This window comes from Culex pipiens, chromosome 2, assembly GCF_016801865.2.
Source record: "Culex pipiens pallens isolate TS chromosome 2, TS_CPP_V2, whole genome shotgun sequence".
Lineage (NCBI taxonomy): Eukaryota > Metazoa > Arthropoda > Insecta > Diptera > Culicidae > Culex > Culex pipiens.
The window spans coordinates 47126542-47149269 of record NC_068938.1 but is presented as its reverse complement, the minus strand read 5'-3'; the positions used below and the strand labels follow the sequence as shown (position 1 = coordinate 47149269).

General features: G+C 32.4%; 1 protein-coding gene across 4 annotated transcripts in view; it reads left to right on the top strand.

The window, feature by feature from the left end:
- The window catches only part of LOC120431106 (uncharacterized), a 59201-nt gene extending 36826 nt beyond the window's left edge, over window positions 1–22375 (top strand). For 3 of the 4 annotated variants that reach the window (XM_052708691.1, XM_052708690.1, XM_052708692.1), the window contains exon 5: window positions 21681–22375. In XM_052708691.1, the coding sequence (XP_052564651.1) occupies window positions 21681–22360 (680 nt within the window). In that variant the 3' untranslated portion in view covers window positions 22361–22375. The remainder of the gene's footprint in view (window positions 1–21680) is intronic. The other variant, XM_052708693.1, reaches the window with a different exon arrangement.
- The last annotated feature ends 353 nt before the right edge of the window (window positions 22376–22728 follow it).

The following is a 22728-nucleotide window of genomic DNA, read 5'->3' as shown; positions in this document are numbered from 1 at the left end:
GGTGGCGACTCCAGAGGAAATTGATTTGCTTCGTTTTTGTCACTCTCTCGGCGGGGCTTGGACTTGGAAATTGCATCCATTTAGCGGAGTAGGAGGTGGATAGAAATCTCGTTTTCCCTTTCGTTTTCTAATAAATCCAACTTGGACACGCTTCTGGGCAAAGCTCATTCGACAAAAGGGGGGCAGGGATTTAAGCATTAAGCATTAGTTATGTTTTAGTGACGCCACCCAGCTATTTGTCTCTTCAAGACACTAACTAAGCTTAATTTTCATTTGGTGGCGTTCCGCCATTTTTCCCCCTTCTTGTCTTACGTGAATTTCACTCTTCCATCACGAGGTTGGTGGCACAGTTGGTGGACTCCTCGTGACTTAAATTAGCAGTCAGCCACACTCTGATGAAGAAATGTTGCACTTTTGTGATGGTCTCTTACGTGAAAAAACATGTATCGCAAATGTTCGCCTCACGGACCGTTAACGGCGAGAAGGGAGAGGGATAAACTAATTTAGTGCAAGCTTTACAAATCCAAATGACTTCCCTGTGTGTGTTGCGTAATGCGTGAGTTTGCCAACGCGCGAATCGTTTTGTCCAAGTTTTGCACCAGTTATAAACTCAATCTCGAGCGAAGGGTGATTTTAGGTTAATCACAAAATCACTCAATCGGCGAGAGTCGTTTCTGGGATTATGGTGGCGATTCGGTGGTGATGCTCGTTTGATGGTGTCACGTAATGCTAATGTAATGGATTTGTGAGATCTTATTCAATAGCTGAGCGTTTTTTTTTAACTCTACTACTTCGCTTGATGTGATTAGTTTCAGAAACTTGAATTTAACTGAAATTGTTTAATGTTTAAGATATTGAATCACGTCTTGACTTACCTGATTTTTAATATTAATAGATTTTTTGCAAAGATTTGTTTATCGAATGGCTTTTGCGATTTCAAAATCAAATGATTTTTTAAAAGGTTTAATTGAAATTTCTCAGTTTCAAAAGCAGAATTTTAGTGGCACGTTGATCACGCTTATTTTGAAATAAATAATCAGTTTCCCGGGCAGACGGTAATAACAAAATTCATACCATTTCAATAACAAATACTGCTAAAATAATAAAAAGTGTTATTGAATATTCTTGCAAAATCCATTTTTGCATAAGAGTTTAATAACAATTTATGTTATCATAACAAAATTAGTTATTGGACTGATTTTGGTTGAGAGCAAAACCAACTTGGGAATAACATTTTTGTTATGGAAGAATACCTCCAACTGTTATTGGGATGATCGGATTAGTTGTTAAAATAACAAAAAATAATAACAAAGATATGTTCGAAAAATAACTAAAAATGTAATTAGTCTGTTATTACAATAACAATCCAATAACAAAAAAAAATCATAACGGCGAATATCAAATCTTGTTATAAATAACATAAAATGTTATTGGCCTAGTATTTTCAAATACAGTCGACTCTCTGGTTGTCAATATCCAAGGGACCGTCGAGGAAGAGAAGCATCAGTTTACAGAACGATGCACAATGAAGACTCGATTGAAATTTGTTTTTTCTTGCTAACCAGCTATGGGAGAGAATCATGGCAACGTCCAACAAACAAAAACAAAGAAATGTCAAACACCCTTCAAAGCTTCGTTTCTCAAAGAAAAATGTCTATGCAAGCCATGAGAAAGTGAAATTATTGACAACCGGAAAAGATGTTTAAAGCAAATAGAATCCAATGGACCGTCGAGGAAGAGATCCTTCAAGCAAGAGAAAATATTGAGGAATAAAGACAATCGAAGTATGCAGTTTGAAGGGACTGAAGAATTCATCGGTACATGGAGCAATATTGATATCGAGAAGATCGACAGCCAGAGAGTCGACTGTATCAAAAAATGTTATTCCCACGTTATTTCCGTCTGCTCAGGTTAAACTGAACTGACCATTTTGAACAGAACAGAGGAATGAGGATGCAATCAAATTTTTTTTGAACGTTTTAGCAAAAATAAATAAATATTTATTCAGCACCTTCTTTAAAAATTTCATGATAACAATATATATTAAACATTTGCGAGTTTATTGGATATGTAACAGCTGCAATTTAATGGGATTTAATGGGAAGATTTGTCGAATATAGTTTTAAATTATACTGTTTTCAAGTTTTCAGCATTTTTTTCCAATATAATATTTTTAATTAATTTTTGCATCCAGGTAATTGGAAATTGGGTTTGCTTGATCTGTGAATGTTCAATTTTGCTTGAAACATTAGCCGTTAAAAAATATTGTAATAATTGTTTTCAAAAATGTGTAGTATCAAATAAAGAAAGAGACGTTTACACATTCAATCAAAATGAGTAGTTCATGAGAATTTACAAAAATGCTGAATTTTCTCAATTTTTGTTTCGAGGTTGTTTCTAACATAAGCTATTCTTTTTTTGTAAGATTTTTATACTCATGTTTTTGTTAGTTTTAGTTTTTAAAACACAAACAATTCTTTAAAAAATAAATCAAATAAGTTTTTTTTTAATCGGTATAGCTCTTGAAAAAACTATATTTATGAGCAGGGTTAGTGAAATTTCACGATTTCGCGGACAGCGTGAAATCCGCGAAATTTGGCTTTTTCCGCGAAATCCCGTGAAATTTTATGTTTGTGTGAAAATGTAACGATTTTTCATAAAATAACTTATCAAACTTAAAAAGGAATAAAAATAATGTTATGAACTACTGTAGAATTAAGCGAGTGAATATCCTGGTTTTACTACTTATATTGGGTTAATGATTTTTGACGGTTTCGTAGACGGCGTGAAATTCGTGAAATTTATCAATTTTCTCGAATCATTGAATGCAAATATGGGCAAAAAAATAAAAAATATAAATATTGAAATAACAAGCCATAGTTTCAACATTTGCATGGAAAAAGTGTTTTAAAATGCATTTTACACTAGTTCAGTAGTTTTGCAATCATTAGTTTTCAAAAAATGTAAGATTTGACGAAAACAAAAATTTTAGCAAAAAAAAAAACATTTTGCGATAACAAACATCGAAAATTTTCAAAAATTCGAAAGATTTTTAAATCAACCCAAACATTCTTAAAATGATCCCAAACATTCTAAAAATGGAATGAAAAACGCAGGGGAATGAATTTCAAATTATTTCAGCTAATCCATTGAAATTTTTAAGTTTTTTTGAAAAGATATTTTTTTGTCCCCTGATTTTTCGGGTCAACTTCGTAGGGAAGGGGAGGGGGGGGAGACAAAAACTTTTAATGAAATTTGTACCAGCCTAACAACTTAATAAATATTTCATCCAAAAAGAAAAGAAATTTTATTAGTTTTCAATTAAAAAGCTTGATTATATATGTGTGTCAAGTTGATATGAACCATTTGAAGAAATGTTGAGATTTTTGAGTTTTTTAGAAACTAACAAAATTTAGTAATATTTTCATTCGCTGTATTAAAAATTTTAGTGCTATTTTATTTGAAAGGTATAGTTTTGAAAGAAATTAAAAGAATCAAGCTTTGTTTTATTCAAAATAAAATTAAGATTATTTTTTTATCTTTGGAATCATATTTTAAAAATATAACAAATTTTTTTTGGGCCTGTTAAATTTTAACAATGTTTGTTTATTTGGGTGGATGATTCCCTTGAAAGTTAAAAAATACTCCTTTTTTGTTTTCTCTTCTCATTTAGAATAAAAATTTCGATTTTGTTAAAAATTATATTATTTTTGCAAAATGTTTATAAATTTAGTTTTTGACAAATGAGCTAAAACCCTTAAAAAATATGTTTAATGGGCTAAATGACGCAGAAAATTCAATTTATTTTACTCATTTTGACTGGACAAATCTAGCTTTGATATGAAATTCAATAAAATGTAAAATGATATAAAAGAAGCAAATTAGCGAAAACATTTGAGCTTTGTTAGTCGAATATTAAAAGAGAATATGCGTGCCCTACATTTTGTTTCAATATATATATAGAGCCCATCCAATAACCAGGAGGATTTTTTTTTTGAAAATTGGAAGAATTTTTTTGTCGCATTCAAATTTAGTAAAGATTTTTTTACATAATAATACATAATGAAGCATAAAAAGTAGTTTTTGTGATTAAAACATAGGATTTTCAGAGTTATCTTAACATTTTTCAAGTTCCGCGAAATTTGCGTGAAATTTGGTGAATTGAAATTGAGGTCCCCGTGAAATTTGCAATTTTCGAGCGTGAAAAATAACTAAGCCTATTTATGAGGTTCTGCATTTCTTTCCTATTTTGAGAATATTTTTACATAAATACGAATAAGTGAAGTTCATGAAAATCAGTCAAGGGGAGATCGAAAATGGTTGATAATCACTTATTTGAACAGTATACAAATTATTGAATCTCTTTGGAACTTAAATAATCTCTCTAATTAAGTTAATGATGGAACAACCCATATTACATATTTCAAAATTCTTTCCAGTTCAAAATATTATAGAATGATTTAATTACATTTTCAAACAATCTGCACTATTTTTTCCTAAGCTTTAATAGTAGACACTTTGGATTAAAAATTGAACTCATAATTGTCTTTTTTTACTATTCAATGCCGAAAAATCATCCTTTTTATTCAAATAAAAAAACATCACAAATAAGTTAACGATAATTCAATATTTTATGACAAATAGTGTTTTTCCACATTTTCATTATAAATCGTTTTCCCTGGATTTGGAAAAAAATAAACGCGATATTTTAGTTATTTTCAAGCTTAAAAAATGTATAATTTTCAATTTAATTTTTGTTCCTAAATGTTCAGCGTAGATTGGGTTTATCCAGGTTAACATGGCTCTGAAAAATGTTGGAATTTACAAGAACGTCGAATTGGGTTTTTGAGCTGAGATTTCTAAGTGTTGAATGATTTTCTAAAGATATTTAGAGTTATCTCGAGTTTGTATGAAAAATTACTGTAAACATATAAAGCTCAACAGCTTATTGAATCTGTTAAATAAAACTCTGGAAATGCTTTAGATTGTTTATCTGCAAGTCCTTCTTATGTTCATTTCTGAGAAACAATAAATAATTTGATTTGTTTTAGAGAAAAAAAAAATAAAAAAAATGGCTATTACGGCCTAAAGTTGAGAAAACAGTCAAATTTTGAAATTTAGCCTATTTTTTATTAAAGCAAATTGCAACAGAAAAACTAATTACAGTTACTGGTCACTTAAGGAAAGGTGTAAATCATTCCTCCAAGATTATATATTCTTAAAGAGCACCCTGTGTCAAATATGACATTCTACTTTAAAACATTTTTTTGTATACTGTTTTCTACAATCTGAATGCATTGTAAATCATAAAAAAAATCATAGCATTATTTGTCTACATGATTTGACCCTTTCAGGCCTGAATTTGTTTTCAATATTTTTTTCGTTAATGATGGGAAAATGATTCTTTTAACCACACGGAATTTTGAGAACTTTGATTATTGGGCCTCCATCTCAATGTTAAGTTATTAAAATGTTCAATTTTGTATCCGGCCTTAATATAAATTAATCTATTGAAACAAAAACTTTTTTTTTGTTTTAAAGCAGTGGTTAAATATTTTATTTGGAATTTTAAAATTTTCCAAGGAAAAATCCCTGAAAAACGATGAAAACTCTTAAAAAAGGTTGCTCAAGACCACTCAACAGTTTTTTATAACACTCAAAATGTTAGGAAAGTACTTTAAAAATAAACCATGACCATGTCGTTAAGAATGTGTGCTTAGACTTTTTTTTTTGAATATTGAAATACAAAATAACTGTGAAATATATTTCCAAAAATAGTATTGTTTCACCTATAAAATTTTCAATAAATTTTAACCACGTCAGATCTGATGTTTTTTTTTCATAAAATATCCCAAAAATTATTAATGCCGTATCTTTGCGAAAAATCAACCAATTTTGATCTACCCATTGGCATTCGATGAGAAATTAATTATATTTTAAATATTTCGGGGTTGTTGCGTCAAAATTGTAGTTCATAAATCATATATAATTTGTAAAAAATAGTTTTAGAAGCCTTAAACTATGTAGAATCCTATCACAACACCGATTTTTCCATGGAATAATTTTTTAAAATAATCGCTGTGGTGTACAAGCCCGGAGAATGATTCTTTATTATATAAAAAATTCTAAATATTATTTTAAATTCGATAAACACCTTCCCAAATTAGTTTAAATGTGTTGACGTTTGTCTTTTTTCCAATTTCCCGTTCCATTTCCTCTATGACACAAAATTATCTCAACTTCCAAGAAAAAAAAATCACTTCTGGCAAACAAATTCCCAGCAATTATTTGCTCTTGCAACAGCAACAGCAACAGCAATTTGCACCGGGAAGTGTGTGCGGCCGCCACTCGCTAATAGAGTTTGCCAACTGATTTCGCACTTCCCAGTCAATTTCATGCCAACTGGCCCTCAGTCCCAAACGACAAAAAAGGGTTCCCCTTCCATTCGCCCGTTGCAATCTTTTGCGTTGATTTTCTGCAACGCACTGCATTACAACACAAACACATCAAGGCAGGCATCGATTTCCTTCTTCCTGACCAGCTCTTGACCAGCTTCTTCGTCGACGACGACTACTTGGATGAAAACGGAGTGAAAGTTTTGCATCACGTACTCACACACACTCGTGATTTGCGAACCGGCTCCGGATCGAGTCTCCGGCGCGGTCACGGTATTATGTCACTTTCAACTCACGCACCTCTCGTAATCGTCACGACGTGTGTAAGTGTGTGTGTGTGTGTCTGCAAGTTAGCAAGAAAGTGGCCCACTCGTCGTCATCGTTGTTGGTACACTCAATGGCACTAAAAATGCGATTTTAGGTTAAATTAAAATTCAAAGAATAAAATTTGTTATATAGGGGTCATTCCAGGTCAACTGAGTACACTTTTGGACTCGACCTTCACCGATTTGGACCAAACTTGGAGGGAACGTTTATCTATAGATAATTAACAGAAATCCCAAGTTTGGTGCTGATTGGACCATCCCTCTATTTTTGGCACCGCCCTCTTTTTTTGCGATTTTCTAAAAAACTTTTTTTTCTTTTAATCATAACTTTGCAACTATTTGAGCAAAAGACTTTCAACAGATGGCATTTTATAGAAAATTGTCCAAGGAATTCGATAAAAATAAAATCTTAACCCTTAAATGCCAACTAATATTATATTTTAACGTTTTAAGTATAAAAAATCAGTTTTGACCAATTGCTTATATTTTTATTTGTTTTATTTTATCACCATCGTGTTCCCCGGACAATTTTACATAATAATCAATGTAGACTTCAAACTAAAATGAACTATTGGCGAGATACAGCGATTTTACTGAAAAAAGTTTGATTTTGCGCAGCACTCGGAAGTTCATGGTGTACTTTTCAACAAAAAGGATTGAATCTCGCATAATTCGGTTTTTATATGTGAGAAACTTATTTCGGATTTGAATTCATAGGACAGAGTGCAGTGCAAAATCAAACTTTTTTCAGTAAAATCGCTGTATCTCGCCAATAGTTCAATTTAGTTTGAAGTCTACATTGATTATTATGTAAAATTGTCCGGGGAACACGATGGCGACAAAATAAAAAAAAATAAAAATATAATCGATTGGTCAAAACTGATTTTTTATACTTAAAACGTTAAAATATAATATAAGTGGGCATTTAAGTGTTAAAATTTTATTTTTCTTCGAATTCCTTGGACAATTTTATATAAAATGCAACCTTTAGAAAGTCTTTTGCTCAAATAGTTGCAAAGTTATGATTAAAAGAAAAAAAAGTTTTTTAGAAAATCGCAAAAAAGAGGGCGGTGCCAAAAATAGAGGGATGGTCCAATCAGCACCAAACTTGGGATTTCTGTTAACTATCGATAGATGAACGTTCCCTCCAAGTTTGGTCCAAGTCGGTGAGGGTCGAGTCCAAAAGTGTACTCAGTTGACCTGGAATGACCCATAGCTGGATTATTTTTTACAAAAAAAAAAATCATTAAAATTGTAATCTATTGCAATTTTAAAGAAACTGACTGTAACTGCATCGCCAAGAGATTGTTTCCCTCAGTCCCATTGCGGTTGGTCAACATTTTTGGCATTCGAATGGCAAACATCGTGCACACACACACACACGTGGGTCACGTAGGTGGGGAAGTAATTTTATTTCTCTGTTTCCCCATTTCGCACGTGATGCAGCACACAATAGATGATTGCAGAAACATACAATACAGAAAGAAGGAAAGATACGTGGACGCGTATTTTGATGAATTTCGTAATCGGTTCGCGATTGGATGTTGGTCAAATTAAGTGTGTTGCGAGGTGATCGTCACAAACACGTACACAGGAAACACGGTTACGAAATCACTGAATAGTTTTGTAATTGGTTTGGTAGAAGAAATTGGGTTATCTTTGCAGTTTGTTTGGCAGTCTTACATGAGGATTAATTTTTTTCTGCAATGAAATATAAGCAAATTTTACAAATATGAATCAGGGAAAAAATATCAAAATGTTCACTTAAGAATACAACAAATCGAATAATTAAAGTTTAAAAAAAATTTAAAACATAAAAAAAAGATTTAAAGATGGTTTTAAAATTTATAGACATTGTATCAACATATTTGAACGAAATCATGCTAAATTTTTTTGTTTTACTTCGTTCAAAAGATCTTAGATTTTTCATAATTCATAAAACAATACTATTAAGCAAATTTGGAATATGTTTTCAATCAATCATTTATGAAAAGATGAGTCCAAATTTGTCAATAATTAAAAATGTAGGCGGTTTAAGTTCTTTTGAGTTACTCAAGTTTTTTCAATAAAAAATAATGATTTGAAAACGTTATACAGAGTGAAAATGGGCCACAAAACTAAACGAAACTGTTGACTCTATCTAGGTGAACTGCATGTTTTCCATCGGATATCTAATGTTGGCATAGCAGCCTTCAATTACAGTTGAGTAATTCTTTACATTTTTTCATATTTTTTCGAGATTTTTGATTTTGTATTTTTTTCTTTGGGTGAAACTTTGCCCAACTTCAATTCCTTATTTCAAAAGAAGCTGATTTGTATCATAAGTTTTTCTATACAAGACTCCATACAATTTGGCGGGCTGCTCATAAAAATTCAGCATGTGAATATTCTAAAAAGATATTTTTAGAAAAATCTAACATATTTTAAAACAGAATTCAAAAACTAATTTTTAAATGCAAAGTTAAATTTGAAATCTGAAAAAACTCCACACATTTTTGATAAAGTGCACCATATTCAAGTTATACTGTCATCTGAGGGAGAATCGGGACTACAGTCTGAATTAGGCAGCACGTTTTAGAGCAGTTAAAAGGTTTAAATTTCTAAATGGATGTACACATTTTGTTGTTCTGAATGTTGACTACCCGAAACCACTAAAAATATCAAAATATTAGGCTGCAACATTGCTAAAACAGCTGTCCTGATTCGCCACAGATGACGGTACGAGTTTTTAACAAGAATTTATTTTCGAACAATGTTCAGTTTTTTTGCAATTAAAAAAACTTTTTTTTTTTAGTTCATAACTATGAGTTTATAAGGTCCTCTTAGATGCTACGGCCAGGTATGGACCGAGGATCGGTATTTGAAAGTATTTTATGAAGGAAAAGCAGATATAAGAGAATGGGGTTTTTCAGTGTCATCTTATGAATCCTCTTTTTCTCCTAAACCCTCGTTATCGCTGAATCTGTTGGATCGATATTCTTTGTTTAACAATGCAATTTTTGTGAAATTTTCTGCTTTTTATGAAAACCGTGATTTAAAATTTTTAAATCAATCCCATAATTTCTTCCGAATATGTGTTTTAGGTCTGTCAATGTTTTATCACTGATTCAAAAATTTTGAAAAAAAAATTGAATAGCGTTAAAAATTTCTTGAATGTGATTTTTAAAAAAATGATACAATAGCTTCTGACATATCACGCCTTGATAAATGTTGGTTAATTGGGTAACCCTAAGATTGAACCATTTTTTTAATAAATGTTAATGATTAACTTTAACTGTATCTCAGTAGTATGATCTAGAACGTAAAAATAATATTGAAGAGAATTTTCTAACCCTTTCGATTTTTTTTTGCACGGGTGCTTTTTGCAAAAACTTTCATCAAATTGATAAATACAAAAAAAATGAAAAAGAAAATCGTCTTGAAATACGTTTTTTTTTAAATGGTCCACATTATTAAAAAAATGTGCGAAATCATTTTCAAGTCCACATTTGATTTAACACCTTAAAAAAATATTTTGAAATTTTGTTTGTAAATATCTTGGTAAATATCTTCGTTTTTTTCTTAAAAGTATGCTTTTTCGGTATCATATTTTGCACCATTATAAAAGAGGGGCGATTGCGCTAAAGATATCTGATTTGAAACAAAATTTATGAAAAAATTAAAGAATAAAATATAAGCAGCAACTTTGCCGAAGACAGCATTAAAATACTCTTCAAAGATTGTCAGGAAGGAATCAAAAGGAATATACTAACATTGCATTGATAGAAGCTATCAGTAATATGGATTCATAAGATATTTTAAATATTTTAGCAAAGATCATGTCATCATGTGTCATTTTTTGTATTTTTTAATTTGGCTTTCAAACTTTGTGGGGGCCTTCCCTATAACCAAAGAAGCCATTTTATGTCATTCATTTATTTATTTAATTATTATCTTCATGAAAGTTTCAGGAGTGATTGAAAATCATCATTTTAGTGGATTCAATAAATTTTCTGTAATATGAAATTTTGTGATTGTCTACATGTATGTAACCCCTTAAGTATCTTTTGAAGGTTTTTTTTCTGATCTATTTGGTGTAGAGGTGGACAAAAAAAGAGCGAGCCGCTCAAAGAGCCGGTTCACTAAAAAGAGCGGACGAACCACGGCTGTAGTTTTATGATCTTATGATATTCTAAATATTTTGGAATCAAGACTAACATTTCGAATGAGCGTAATCTTTAATGATTTACCCTTCAAAAATCATTCATCAAAATCCACAAATTATGAACTAATTGTGACAACAGGACACTTTTTAATGGATCATTTGTTCATCGTGACTTTCTCTTGGCATAAAATCTGTAGCATGTTCACTAGAGTGCCCAGAAAAATTTACCCCCTGCTCCACAAGCGAAAAACTGTTTCTGTGTAAATTCTGAGTGAAATTGGATGAGATAACCCATTGATACCCGAGCTTATAGTTGGTGAAAAAAAATGTTTTTCTTACAAAAATGACTTTTTTAAATCGCTAATAACTTTGAAAAAAGACCCATATTCTGGGCACCCTAATGTTCACTCTTCATGTAGTTACCTAGTTTAATTCAAATTATAAATTTAAAATCTCAATTTGCTTCCAGTGCCTATAAATTGCATAACTTTTCGACAATTAACGCACCTTCGTGAGCAAACATACTTAAGGTACAACAAAAGGCGTGGCACCATTTCCAAGTGACGCAAAAGTCAAAACCCCCTTTTTGATGGGTTTTGAAGTACCGCAATGCGGAACCTGCTACGTGACATGACATTTTCTGGCAGCGGTGGGTCTGACATGAATGTTAAACTCGTACGACATGTTTTAGTGGACGGCGATCGCAGATGATCATCAGGTACGGTGCCAAAATGGAGAAAGGTGGCGGCAACTTCAGCTGAGTACTCACCTTAAGGTAGATCGTTTAGGCAATCTGGGTTTTTATGTCACCACGCTTGAAGGTGAATTTGTAATTTAAGAGTGTAATGGCTCGTGTGCCGCCGTTTTCCGCAATGACGGAGGTGTTTCACTGTGTTTTGTTGGAGGGGAGTTTACTACGAGCAATGAGCGTGAAATTAAAAGTATGATTTGACTTTTTTCTTTGGTGTGCAATCTTGGATGGAATGAGAACAGTAAAGAAAAGAATTGATTGACCAATTCATATTCTTTGTTAAGAATTCTGGATTAGTTCCGTGTAGATGAAATTCAAAAGAGTTTTCTTTTTGTATTAAAATGCTGAGTCAGATGGTCATGTGTTATTTGCAACAGACTTGAATCAAGTTCAGAAATTTCGTAAGACAAGTGAACTATGTAAATTATGTAATTACTATATAATCAAACCAATGGTAATAAAATTCGTTTAACAACATCCAATTTAATATCGATTCGCTTTTAAGCATCACATCCTACCTCGTAACATCGCAAAAACGAAAACCAAAATTCCAAAAATAACGAACAAAAAATCATTAACCCAAAACATCTTCTCCGCACCCCATCAACCTCACCATTTTTGTGGGTCTTTGGGGCACCCCCCGAAAACAAAAAAAAAACTAAGCCAGGGGTCCATCGCGGAAGCATTAGCTATGCTGCTGCAGATCAAAGCAAAAAACAAAAACCCACATATGTGTGACGACGTCTTTGTGTGTATGGGTACGCTCTCATAGGTGAATCGAGACCCCAATTTCGCCGCCTGCATTGCATAATCCGACATTTCGGGGCCTCCGGGCCAAATCGAACCTGTCTGCGGGGTCGTAATTTTCAGTTCCTTTTCCGTTTTGCTTTGTCTTTCGTGCACGTTTGATGTTTTGTGTTTTGTTTTGGACCGGTCTGTGTGGCGATTTGACGTTTATGGCGAAGAAAGGGGGGAAGTCGTGATTGAATGTGGGGTTTGTGTGTGTGTATGTGTTTTTATGTTGATTTTTAATGCTACTCACATAAAATGGACACAAAACAAGGCACGTCTAAAACAAACACGTGTGCGCCAATGATGAAATTCACCTGACGTTATCGAGTTGAGGTAGATCAGGTTTACCGGTTGGCTTTCTGGTTTTATGGTGGTCTATTTGAGGTTGATTTGCTTAAAGTGTTTGGCGTTTTGTATTATGTAAAATTTAGAGTCAAAAGAGTCATTGTATTAATAAAAATGTATAAAAAAAAGAAATGTGATAAAAAATGCCTTATATGACTTATGGCCTTCTGACTCTCTTAAAATTAATATGTGTTAGTTTTATCTGATTTATAATAATAAATATTATGATGAAATTTCAACATTTTTTTAATAGGACTATTTTTAATTCTCATACTTTCAAATTAGATAAGTTTGAGAAAATTACTTTTTTTATGCAACACAAGATATTATTTTCAATTTATATCCTGGATTTTCTAACGGTAGTATTTTTTTCAAAGGTTTTTCAAAGGTTTTTAAATTGTTTTTGATATAACTTGTTTACAATACTTTGTTTACTTCCCATTCAAATTTGTTCCAAGCTATCATAAAAAAATAACTGGAACATTAGGATTTAATAGCTAAAAGTATGTTTCACTATGTTGCTTTTGCATTTTTTTTTCAAGCTTTGAGAAAAAAAAATAATTACTGGATAATTTTGAATTGAAAATTTAAAAATTATACGACGATACTGGATTTGTTTTGAAACAATGTGTTTTCCAAAAAGCAACATTTTTTCCAAATAAATAAAGTGCAGCATTTTTTAATGTGATTTATAACCAATAAAAGTTTTTTTTTTCAAATTATTGCGGATTCAAGCGTGACGTACTTTAGAATGGGGCCAAATACCGTAAACCGGAGTGACGTTGATTGGATTTCAATTTATTTTACAAATATTTTTCAACCAGTAAGATTTGATTCAAGATTTATATATTTAAGCCATGTACTAGGGTAGGCCACAGTTTGACACTTTTTTTAAATTCAATAGTGCTTTAAAAAACTTTTATATTCACTGTGTTTCTCATAAATTAAAGCTTTGAAGTATGCAAACTGAATTGATTGCGACAAATGGATCTCAAGTACGGATACTTTGAATGTTTTAATTGAAAAATTCTCAGTGAAATATTTGGTTACTTAGTTTTTATAACTTTGAGGTTATATTAATAAAATGTTCAAAATTTGAATTTGGATTGGAATTTCATAAAAATTCAAAACATTTTTAAACAAGCCCAAACATGCTTACTATGATTATCAATGCAGAAGAATGCATTTTAGATTGTTTTCAGTTAATTAGACTGCTATTTTCATGGAAATTATGATGTTTTTTTGAAAAAAATATTTTTTTTTGCCTTATGATTTTTCAGGCCAATTTTGAAGGAAGGGGGGGGGGGGGGGAGGGGGTGACATAAACTTTTAAAAATATTTGCAACAGCCTAATTTTGATTGCCATCAAAACCAACTTTGCAGCATGTCTCATAATTTACTTAAATTTATTGAGAAACTTGTTGCCTATAAGTTCAAAGCTACTTTTAAAATGTGATTCAATGGATCTTAAAACATGTAACTAAAAAAACAAATTTTATCTTAAAAGATTAAATTTGTCCAAAGAATCCGATAATGAGGTCCTTTTTTCGATACGAACTCCTTTTTATTGATACAATCACGACATTTTCAAAGGATTCAAATAATTGTGGTTATCAATGATTTATTAATTGACTAACTATTAAAACTTATCAAAATTTGTTGAAAACTAATTCTTGAACAGCTTTTAACACTTCCCTGAGAAGCTCAGTATTTATTCATATCATTCCGTTCGTATTTTTTTCGAGTTTTTTTTTTCATTTCACACAATAAAAATCCTTTGTCAATCAATGTCACCCCGTCACAATTTTTAAATTTTGATTATATTTCAATAAATCACTTAAATGCAAGTTATAAACAAATTCATCATCCAAAATGTAAAATCTATTATACAATCTTGATCAGGGACGATGAAATTATCAAATAATTTGATTTTCACTCGTTCATTTGAATTTTATCACACTTAATTTTGATATAATCGAATGAATATTTTTTATCTACATATCACATTTTTTTAACCGCTGCAGTGCACTGGGGAATTTATCGTTCTAGCAAAGATTGACCGTTAAATATAATATTTAATAAAAAGCATTTTTTTTGTTTAAGCGAAAAAAAACACCGAAATACCGTGACACCATGAAAGTTCGAAATTTAAAGTTATTTGAATACCGTCAGATGCTTTTTTTAATCTAATATATATTTCTTACGGGAAAATGCTAGATATCAAAATTTTCTCAATCTTGTGATTCATTTGATCTGCTTTAATTTAATTATTGGGTTTTAGATTCAGTTCTAAACAATTAAGAAAAAAAAATCAAATTCGTTTCACATTTTTAGGCTCTATTTAAAGTTGAAGTGATTTAAAATAAAAAAAAAACCTTCCTATTCAGGCAAGGTCGAGGAGGCAAAAAAATATAAAAATTAAAGCTACAGGTCATACTCAAAGAAAGCTATATTTTTCATATCATACGGTTTGATTTGGATTTTTAATTACTTATTTTTAATGTTTTATTTATCATTATTAGAAATATTGTAAATATCAATAATAAATTAAACTTTTCAATTGAATTAATATTGTTAAAAATAATTGAAAATTCTTATATTTTTGGCAGGCTAAGAAATCGGTCTTAATTACATCTATTTTGTCGATTTCCATTATTTAAACAGCTTATTTGGCAAAACTTGTTTAGGGCTATTACGGAATAATAAGGTTTCCGATGGAATTAAATGCTGTTCCATTGTTGTTTCAATTTTTTTATAAAATTTATTCATGATACACGACTTATTCTATGTTTTCTATTTTTCAATCATCCTGGAAATTTGCATCCCAATAAATGCTTTATTTGAAAAAATGATTTGAGTCAATGTTGTGATTCAGCTTGAAAACGAGTTTTTCTACACAGCAAAAAATCCGATGGTAAAATCGCATGCAAAAGCATGCACATCACCTTTTGTGAGCAAAAGCATGTAATATTGTATGAGAAAACGTGTACACAAAAAGCATGTACCGAAGAAAAAAAATCAGATCTGCTCACCCCAAAAATAACATCAAACCGGCGAGATTCATATTCAGATTACTAAGTTCGCGCCCCAACCCTCTCGGCTATCTCGCCACTTTAGTTATAGTTTGATCTTCACCGATGTAGCTGTAGGTTCCCCATACATCGTATGCAGTTAACACAGTATACGACGTACGGAAAACCTACTGTTACATCGGCATTGATCCGACCATTTTCATAGCGGCGAGATAGCCGAGTGGGTTGGGCGCGGATTTAGTAATCTGAATATGACTCTCGTCGGTTTGATGTTATTTTTGGGGTGAGCAGACCTGATTTTTTTTTTCTTCGGTACATGCTTTTTGTGTACTCGTTTTCTCATACAATATAACATGCTTTTGCTCACAAAGGTGATGTGCATGCTTTTGCATGCGATTTTACCATCGGATTTTTTGCTATAGAAAAACTTGTTTCAAGCTGAACCACAACATTGACTCAAATCATTTTTTCAAATAAAGCATTTATGGGGATGCAATTTTTTTTTCTTCAGTACATGCTTTTTGTGTACTCGTGTTCTCATACAATATTACATGCTTTTGCTCACAAAGGTGATGTGCATGCTTTTGCATGCGATTTTAGACAGATTTTTTTTGCTGTGTAGTGTTTGTTACAAATTTGGATTAAACTTTCAATTGATTTTGCAACTTATGGTGAAAAATCGTGAAATTTCGGGATGATTTTGAATAATCAAAAACCAAAATGACGCCTACAGGGCCAAATAAACGTCATCTAAAAATTATTACAGAAAAATAGTCTATTTGTTAATACAATGTGCTCGAAGTACACCAAATTTCATAACTGTTGGTCTAATGGAGAATGGAATTTGGAGGCCATTAAAGATATTTGTGTTTCAAACTATTTTTTTAAATATAGAGGAATCCAATGAAAAAGAGGATTTTATGGCACTTTAAGTGCTTCAAAAGACATTTCAAGTGCTATACAGAGAATAGGTGTTCATCGAGCTTAAAGAATATGCGAGCAATTTTAAGATTTTTGATGTTTTTCGGTCCTCGACTTTGGATGTCCGTGTTATTATAATAGAGGATTTATATTTGGCATAAGGTCATCTCAGTATAGACAAACAAATGCTAAAATTTTCATCCAAATTTATTCTCCTTGATATGACCTCTTGAACAAACAAAGAAAATTCGGAAAAAAAAACTGCCTGTAAATATATTTTTCAATCGAAAACAAACATTAAACTTATATATTGTTTGATATGTCGAATGAAATTTATTTTTCAGTTATAAAATTTGCAAGTAACTTATGTCAACCATTTAAATCGTTCTTTCCCTTTCTTACTTTTCTGTTTCTTTTTAATAACCTTTCACCAATTTGTGGCACTATTACGGAACAATTATCGAACGTGCCAAAACGGAATACGATCAAATAAAACAATAAATCACACAACCATTTAAAGATAAGTGAAACAAAAACCACGATCCTTTTCTGCTGTCCCCCTTTTTCGTTTTGTTTTGTCCCCGTTATCACATCACAAATTACGTAAACTTTTCTTTCCCTACAAATTATCACTCACTACAAAGGGTTCATGTATTGGTGTGCTTTCCTCAGCCAAGAGACAAGAGAACTCTCACTTTCGTTTGGCCTTTCGTTCGATACTTTATGGGCTTCCGAGAGGAGCTTCTCCCCCGTTACTCTCTATCAGCTGGAGATGCACTGGGGATCGTAACTCGTTTTGGTTGTTATTTTTAGTCACATCGAGTCGTCTCGAGTATGGTCACGATCGTGACCATACTGAGTAAGTGATCATGCAACACGATTTTAGGGGAGAACGGTGCTAGTTGGACAAAACTATTTCCAATATAAATTTTTTGACTAAAAATGTTTTGAAAACATAAAACTCAAATAAATTTTCAACTATCAATTTCCCCTAAATCCCACCTCAAAAATGAGGTTCCACTCAATATAGACCCCAACCCATGAAGCCACTATCAACGGATACGACAACCGGATGGTGGTTGCCGCTTCGGAGGTCCCTCGTGGCTTCCTGCTGTGATGCCCGTTCGCTTAAGTGGTTATGATGTAAAAGCATTTTAACCTGTGAGGACGTTTTATGCTGGCACAATGCAGCACATGACAGCCAGACTCTCACGTTAATGGTTTCGGTGACTGTGGTCACGATCTTTGCCGTTTTGAGGTTGGCCCCCGCGAAGGGGATATCGCGATATAGAGGTATGGTAATCGGTGACCTATCGGCGGGAACAAGTGCATTGGCGGTTATGAAATCGACGGGGAAATGTTAAGTAATAAGTGAGCTGTTTGATTCCGGAAGCAATCACTGATTCTTAACCCTTTGGCAGTCGCGTACGTGTACTTTCACAACAACAAAAAATCGAAAAGCATGCACATCGCTTTTATGAGGAAAATAATAAAAAAAAATATATATATATATATACATATATATTGAAATAACAAGCCATAGTTTTGACACTTGCATGGAAAAAGTGTTTCAAAATGCATTTTACTCTCGTTCAATTGTTTTGCAATCATTAGTTTGCAAAAAATGTAAAATTTGATAAAAACAAAAATTTTAGCTAAAAAAACATGTTGCGATAATAAACATCGAAAATTTTCAAAAATTTCAAAGATTTTTAAATCAACCCAAACATGCTTGAAAATTATTCTAAACGCAGGGAAATGCATTTTAAATTGATTTCAGCTAATTGCAATTCAATTTCCATTAAAATTGAAGTTTTTTGAAAAAAATATATTTTTGCACCCTGATTTTTCGGGCCAATTTAGAAGGGACAAAAACGTTAAATGAATTTTTTACCAGCCTTATTAAAAAAAATAGAATTGGCGTTATATCAATTGAAAAAATGCTAGTAATCGCTTGCCGCATAGAGCAAAATTTAGATTTTTTACGTTTTTATTCACAGTAGGGGAAATTCTCGTATGTTTGGCAGGGTTAGCTCTCGCTCCTAACTCCATCCAATTTGCCGATTTTCACTATTTAAACAAATAATTTTGCAAAACTTTTGATAGAAACATGCTTGCTTACTTCTTGAGCTATTTATCACTCGATTTCAATTGAAAACGCTTTTAATTAGCTTTAATTGAATGACAAAGTTCTGACCTGCCAACATTAGAGGCACGCTGGAATTAGATGCTGTTTCCCTACTACTGGTTCGATAAACATCTTGGTTGAAAAATGAAAACATATTTCCAAACTGGCTTCAAATATTTGAAAACTGAGTTGTGATTTTATTAAAAACAAGTATGTTCAGTGAATAATATTAAATATTTTTTATTAAGATACCAGTTTCTCTAATATGTAGTGTATTTCGGGAAACTTATTTTATCAATTTAAATTAGTAATTCAATGGCTATTTCACTGAATCATATTTTTTTTAAGTTTATGTTCCTCGGCTCGAAAAACTGAAATTTCAAGCATTTTAATAAATTTTCAATTAAAAGGGGAAAGCAATAACGAATAAACTTATTTAAAGAATTTCTCGTAAAATTTCTTAAGGCCCACCGGGTAAAACTTTTAAAATAATTAAAACAGTAACCAGTTATATAAAAGTTTGCTAATGGTATTTAGTGTACTTTATAAAGAGCATCGAATTTTCCATGAAGTTATAGGCGGGTACAAATTTTGTTCGAATATTAAATTCCAAGCACAACTTTTAAAAAATTGGAGCCAAAAGTATCACAATAGTAGTTTATGCAACAAGTTGCAAAGAGAGGATTTTTGTGAACGAGGTTCACCGAGTTGGATAATAAAAAGGATGCTGAAAAAATCAAGTTGTGCAACGAGTTCCATACAACATTTTTTGCATTTCCGAAAAACATCCATTGAGTGAAATTTTAAGTCAAATTTTCATGTATTTTGTCAATAAATCGTTTAAATCAAAAAAAATGTTAAAAAGTGTTACTTTCCGAAACAAGTGCTGAAAAGTGTTGCTATTCGATTCTGTTATTTTTGGTACAGAAAAGTAGGCTATTTCGTCGTTCAAGAATGACAGGAAACGTAAGTAGTTTCACGACGGAATTGCAAAAATTGCTTTATACTTTATTACAGTTATGCTTCTACCGAAAATTTGCAAAATACATATCAATAAATTTATGGAATCATTTTTTTCCTGATGTTTTACGTCTTTTTCCTATCTGTGGTTTAATTATTGAAAATTTGAAAAAAAATACCATTTAAAAAAAATACAAAAATAAATGTTGAACACATATCAAATGTACAAGTTTTAGAAATTTAAATTTTAAATTTCACCAATGATTTCTTGCCTACTGATTTTTGGGGATTTTTTAAAAGGGGGGGAGGAAAAGTGGACGACCTTGAAAAAATCCCCTCATTCAAAATTTCCCCAAGTATTCAAAAAAAATAGATATTTTTTTCAATTTAGGCCGTTGCAAATATTTTTTGAAGTTTATGTCCCTCGTCTCTGACCAAAATCGAGGAAAAGGGGTTGTTTTAATTGATTTAACATAAATTTTCATTCACATTTTGAAGTTTTTTTTGAAAAAATATGTTTGTGCTACCTGATTTTCCGTTGATTTTCCGACCTTAAATAACATTTATTTTATTTCCAAATAAGACAATTTTCACATTTTATAAATATTGGGTCACTGACCGAAAAGTCGTTTATCAGTAAGCATTTTTTTCAGAGAATCTTATATAGTTTAGTTTTTAGTCGCAGAACTGCCCCTAATGTTTTATGATACTTCTTATTTAAGAATTTAGAAAATTGTGTTTTAAATTTAGTCAATTTTTTGGATCTCCCCTTCTCCTTCTTTTTAGTTTTTCCTAAACTAATGTGAAAGAATAAACAAAATTCAATTCAATGAAGGTTTTTGTTAAAATTAAACCGTTCAGCACTGAGATCAATTCATAAGCACGTGTAGGAATTGTGTCTAATTTTAGATTTAGCTTTTTAAGTGATCATTTCGGTAGAATATTTTTTCAAAGGAAACCCTAGATCTATGAAGTTAAACTAAATAGATGACAATTTCACTCATTTCTACTTTGAAACAGCACATCTTTTCAGACACCAAATCTTTCCGAAAGTTTTTCGGAAAAATGTGTAAGTTTGCATTTAAAACTGATAATAATTACATAATTTTGAATTTTTATTTAAGTTTTAATTTAAGCTTTTGTCACTTTTCAAAGTTTACCCTGAAAAAATAAGGAAAAAAAATTGCAAGACAAAATAATTGCTGAAAATATAAATTTTAACAAAATGACTTGTACAATGGATTGCAACCTATTTAGATTACATTGTACTGCGATTTTTTGCATCTTAAATAAAACCAGACACAGATTGTAGAAGCCGTTAAACTTAAAAAATTTAATTTATTAGTATATTACAATTTTTCGTTGTAACATATCTGGGATAATGTTTTGAGTTTTTTTTGATAATTTTGGCTTTTTAAAAATTTAACTTGAAAGATGAAGGATTAATCGGAAGCATTTTGTTTAAGAATACAAAATACAATGGAAACTATCTTTTATGGAGACACATGGTGCTTTGAATTCATTTGATCCACTCATTTTGTTTTGTATCACATCTCAGGACATTTACTTTTTTATAGTGCAAATGCCGTAATAGGATAACAATATTTTTTAAACAAGTTGTTTGAGAGGATGCATGACTCTATTAGAATTTCACCCACCAACCACCCGCTATTGCTTCGCTTCATTTCTGTAAATACACCAACCACACCTACTCATTCTTGTAGTTTTTGATGTGCATCATTCCATCATGTGCAGTGTTGCCAAAACACATTGGCGGCTTTTATTCGTTAATCCAATTCCTCAAATTTTCTCATTCTACATTTTACATTTCATGACCTGCGCGCTCCGGCGTGTGCGCGTGTGTGTGGCGTGTGTTCTTCTTTTAGTTGACTTTCCCCATTCTAGCCCAAGTAGATTCCCTCCGACACTCCCGAACACACCGACTGTCCAATATCCCACCACCTACCACCCAAAGTTACACCCCAAACTACCACCCCCTCCCCCACCACCATCACCACCACATTCACCACCCCAGCCTCAGTTTCCTTCCGCGAGTTCTAAGGCCGTGGCAGTGGTGCCAGCGAGTCGTCCGAAACCAAACCCGTTGTACCAACAGCGTTTTCCGTTGCACAGCAGTAACAACAACAACAACAACTTTAACAACTACAAACCCAGTGGTGCCATCATCTATCGCAAAACTAAAGCAACGTCATCTCAAACCGCAGTTGGTGGTGTTGGCGGCGGTGGGAGTGGAGTGGCAAGCGGAACGGGAACAGGAGGAGGAGGAGCAGCGGCGGCGGCGGCGGGGATTGGCGACTCGGTCCGGTCGGAACTCCAGTGTCAGCACGAGGGCGGCACCTGCGAGTTCTTCCTGCTGTGCTGGATGTCCGGCGGGTTGCTGCAGGGCTCGTGCGGCGGCCTGCTCAAGGGGTGCTGCCACCGGACGGCCAAGTCGGCCAACATCGCCATCGACACCGGCAACACGATCGATCTGACAAATCTTCCAAATTACGATTACGGGCCGGTTGAGAACGATCCCAGTGAGTTTGTTGTCACGTTGTGCTAAGAAAACGCGCCATCTGTTGGCGGAGTGCGCGAACAACTGTTGAACACTTTTACACCTCACTACACACACTCTCACACCACCTTGGACACAGTTTTTCATTACGTTTACACCACCACACACCTACACACTATTTATATCTGACACACCCACAAAGCAAGTTAGAGTTGAGATGAAATCTGTTCTATTTGTTTTCTCATTTGAAAAAATGCTACTTTTTCTTTTCTGTTCTATTTTCTCACTGTCTAATATCTTTATTCCTTATGTTTTTATATGTTTTTCTGTTGCTACTCTTTGGATTTTGCTATATTTCGTTGTTGGTTTGACGCTTTGGATACACGATACATGCTACAAAATGTTAGCAGATGACC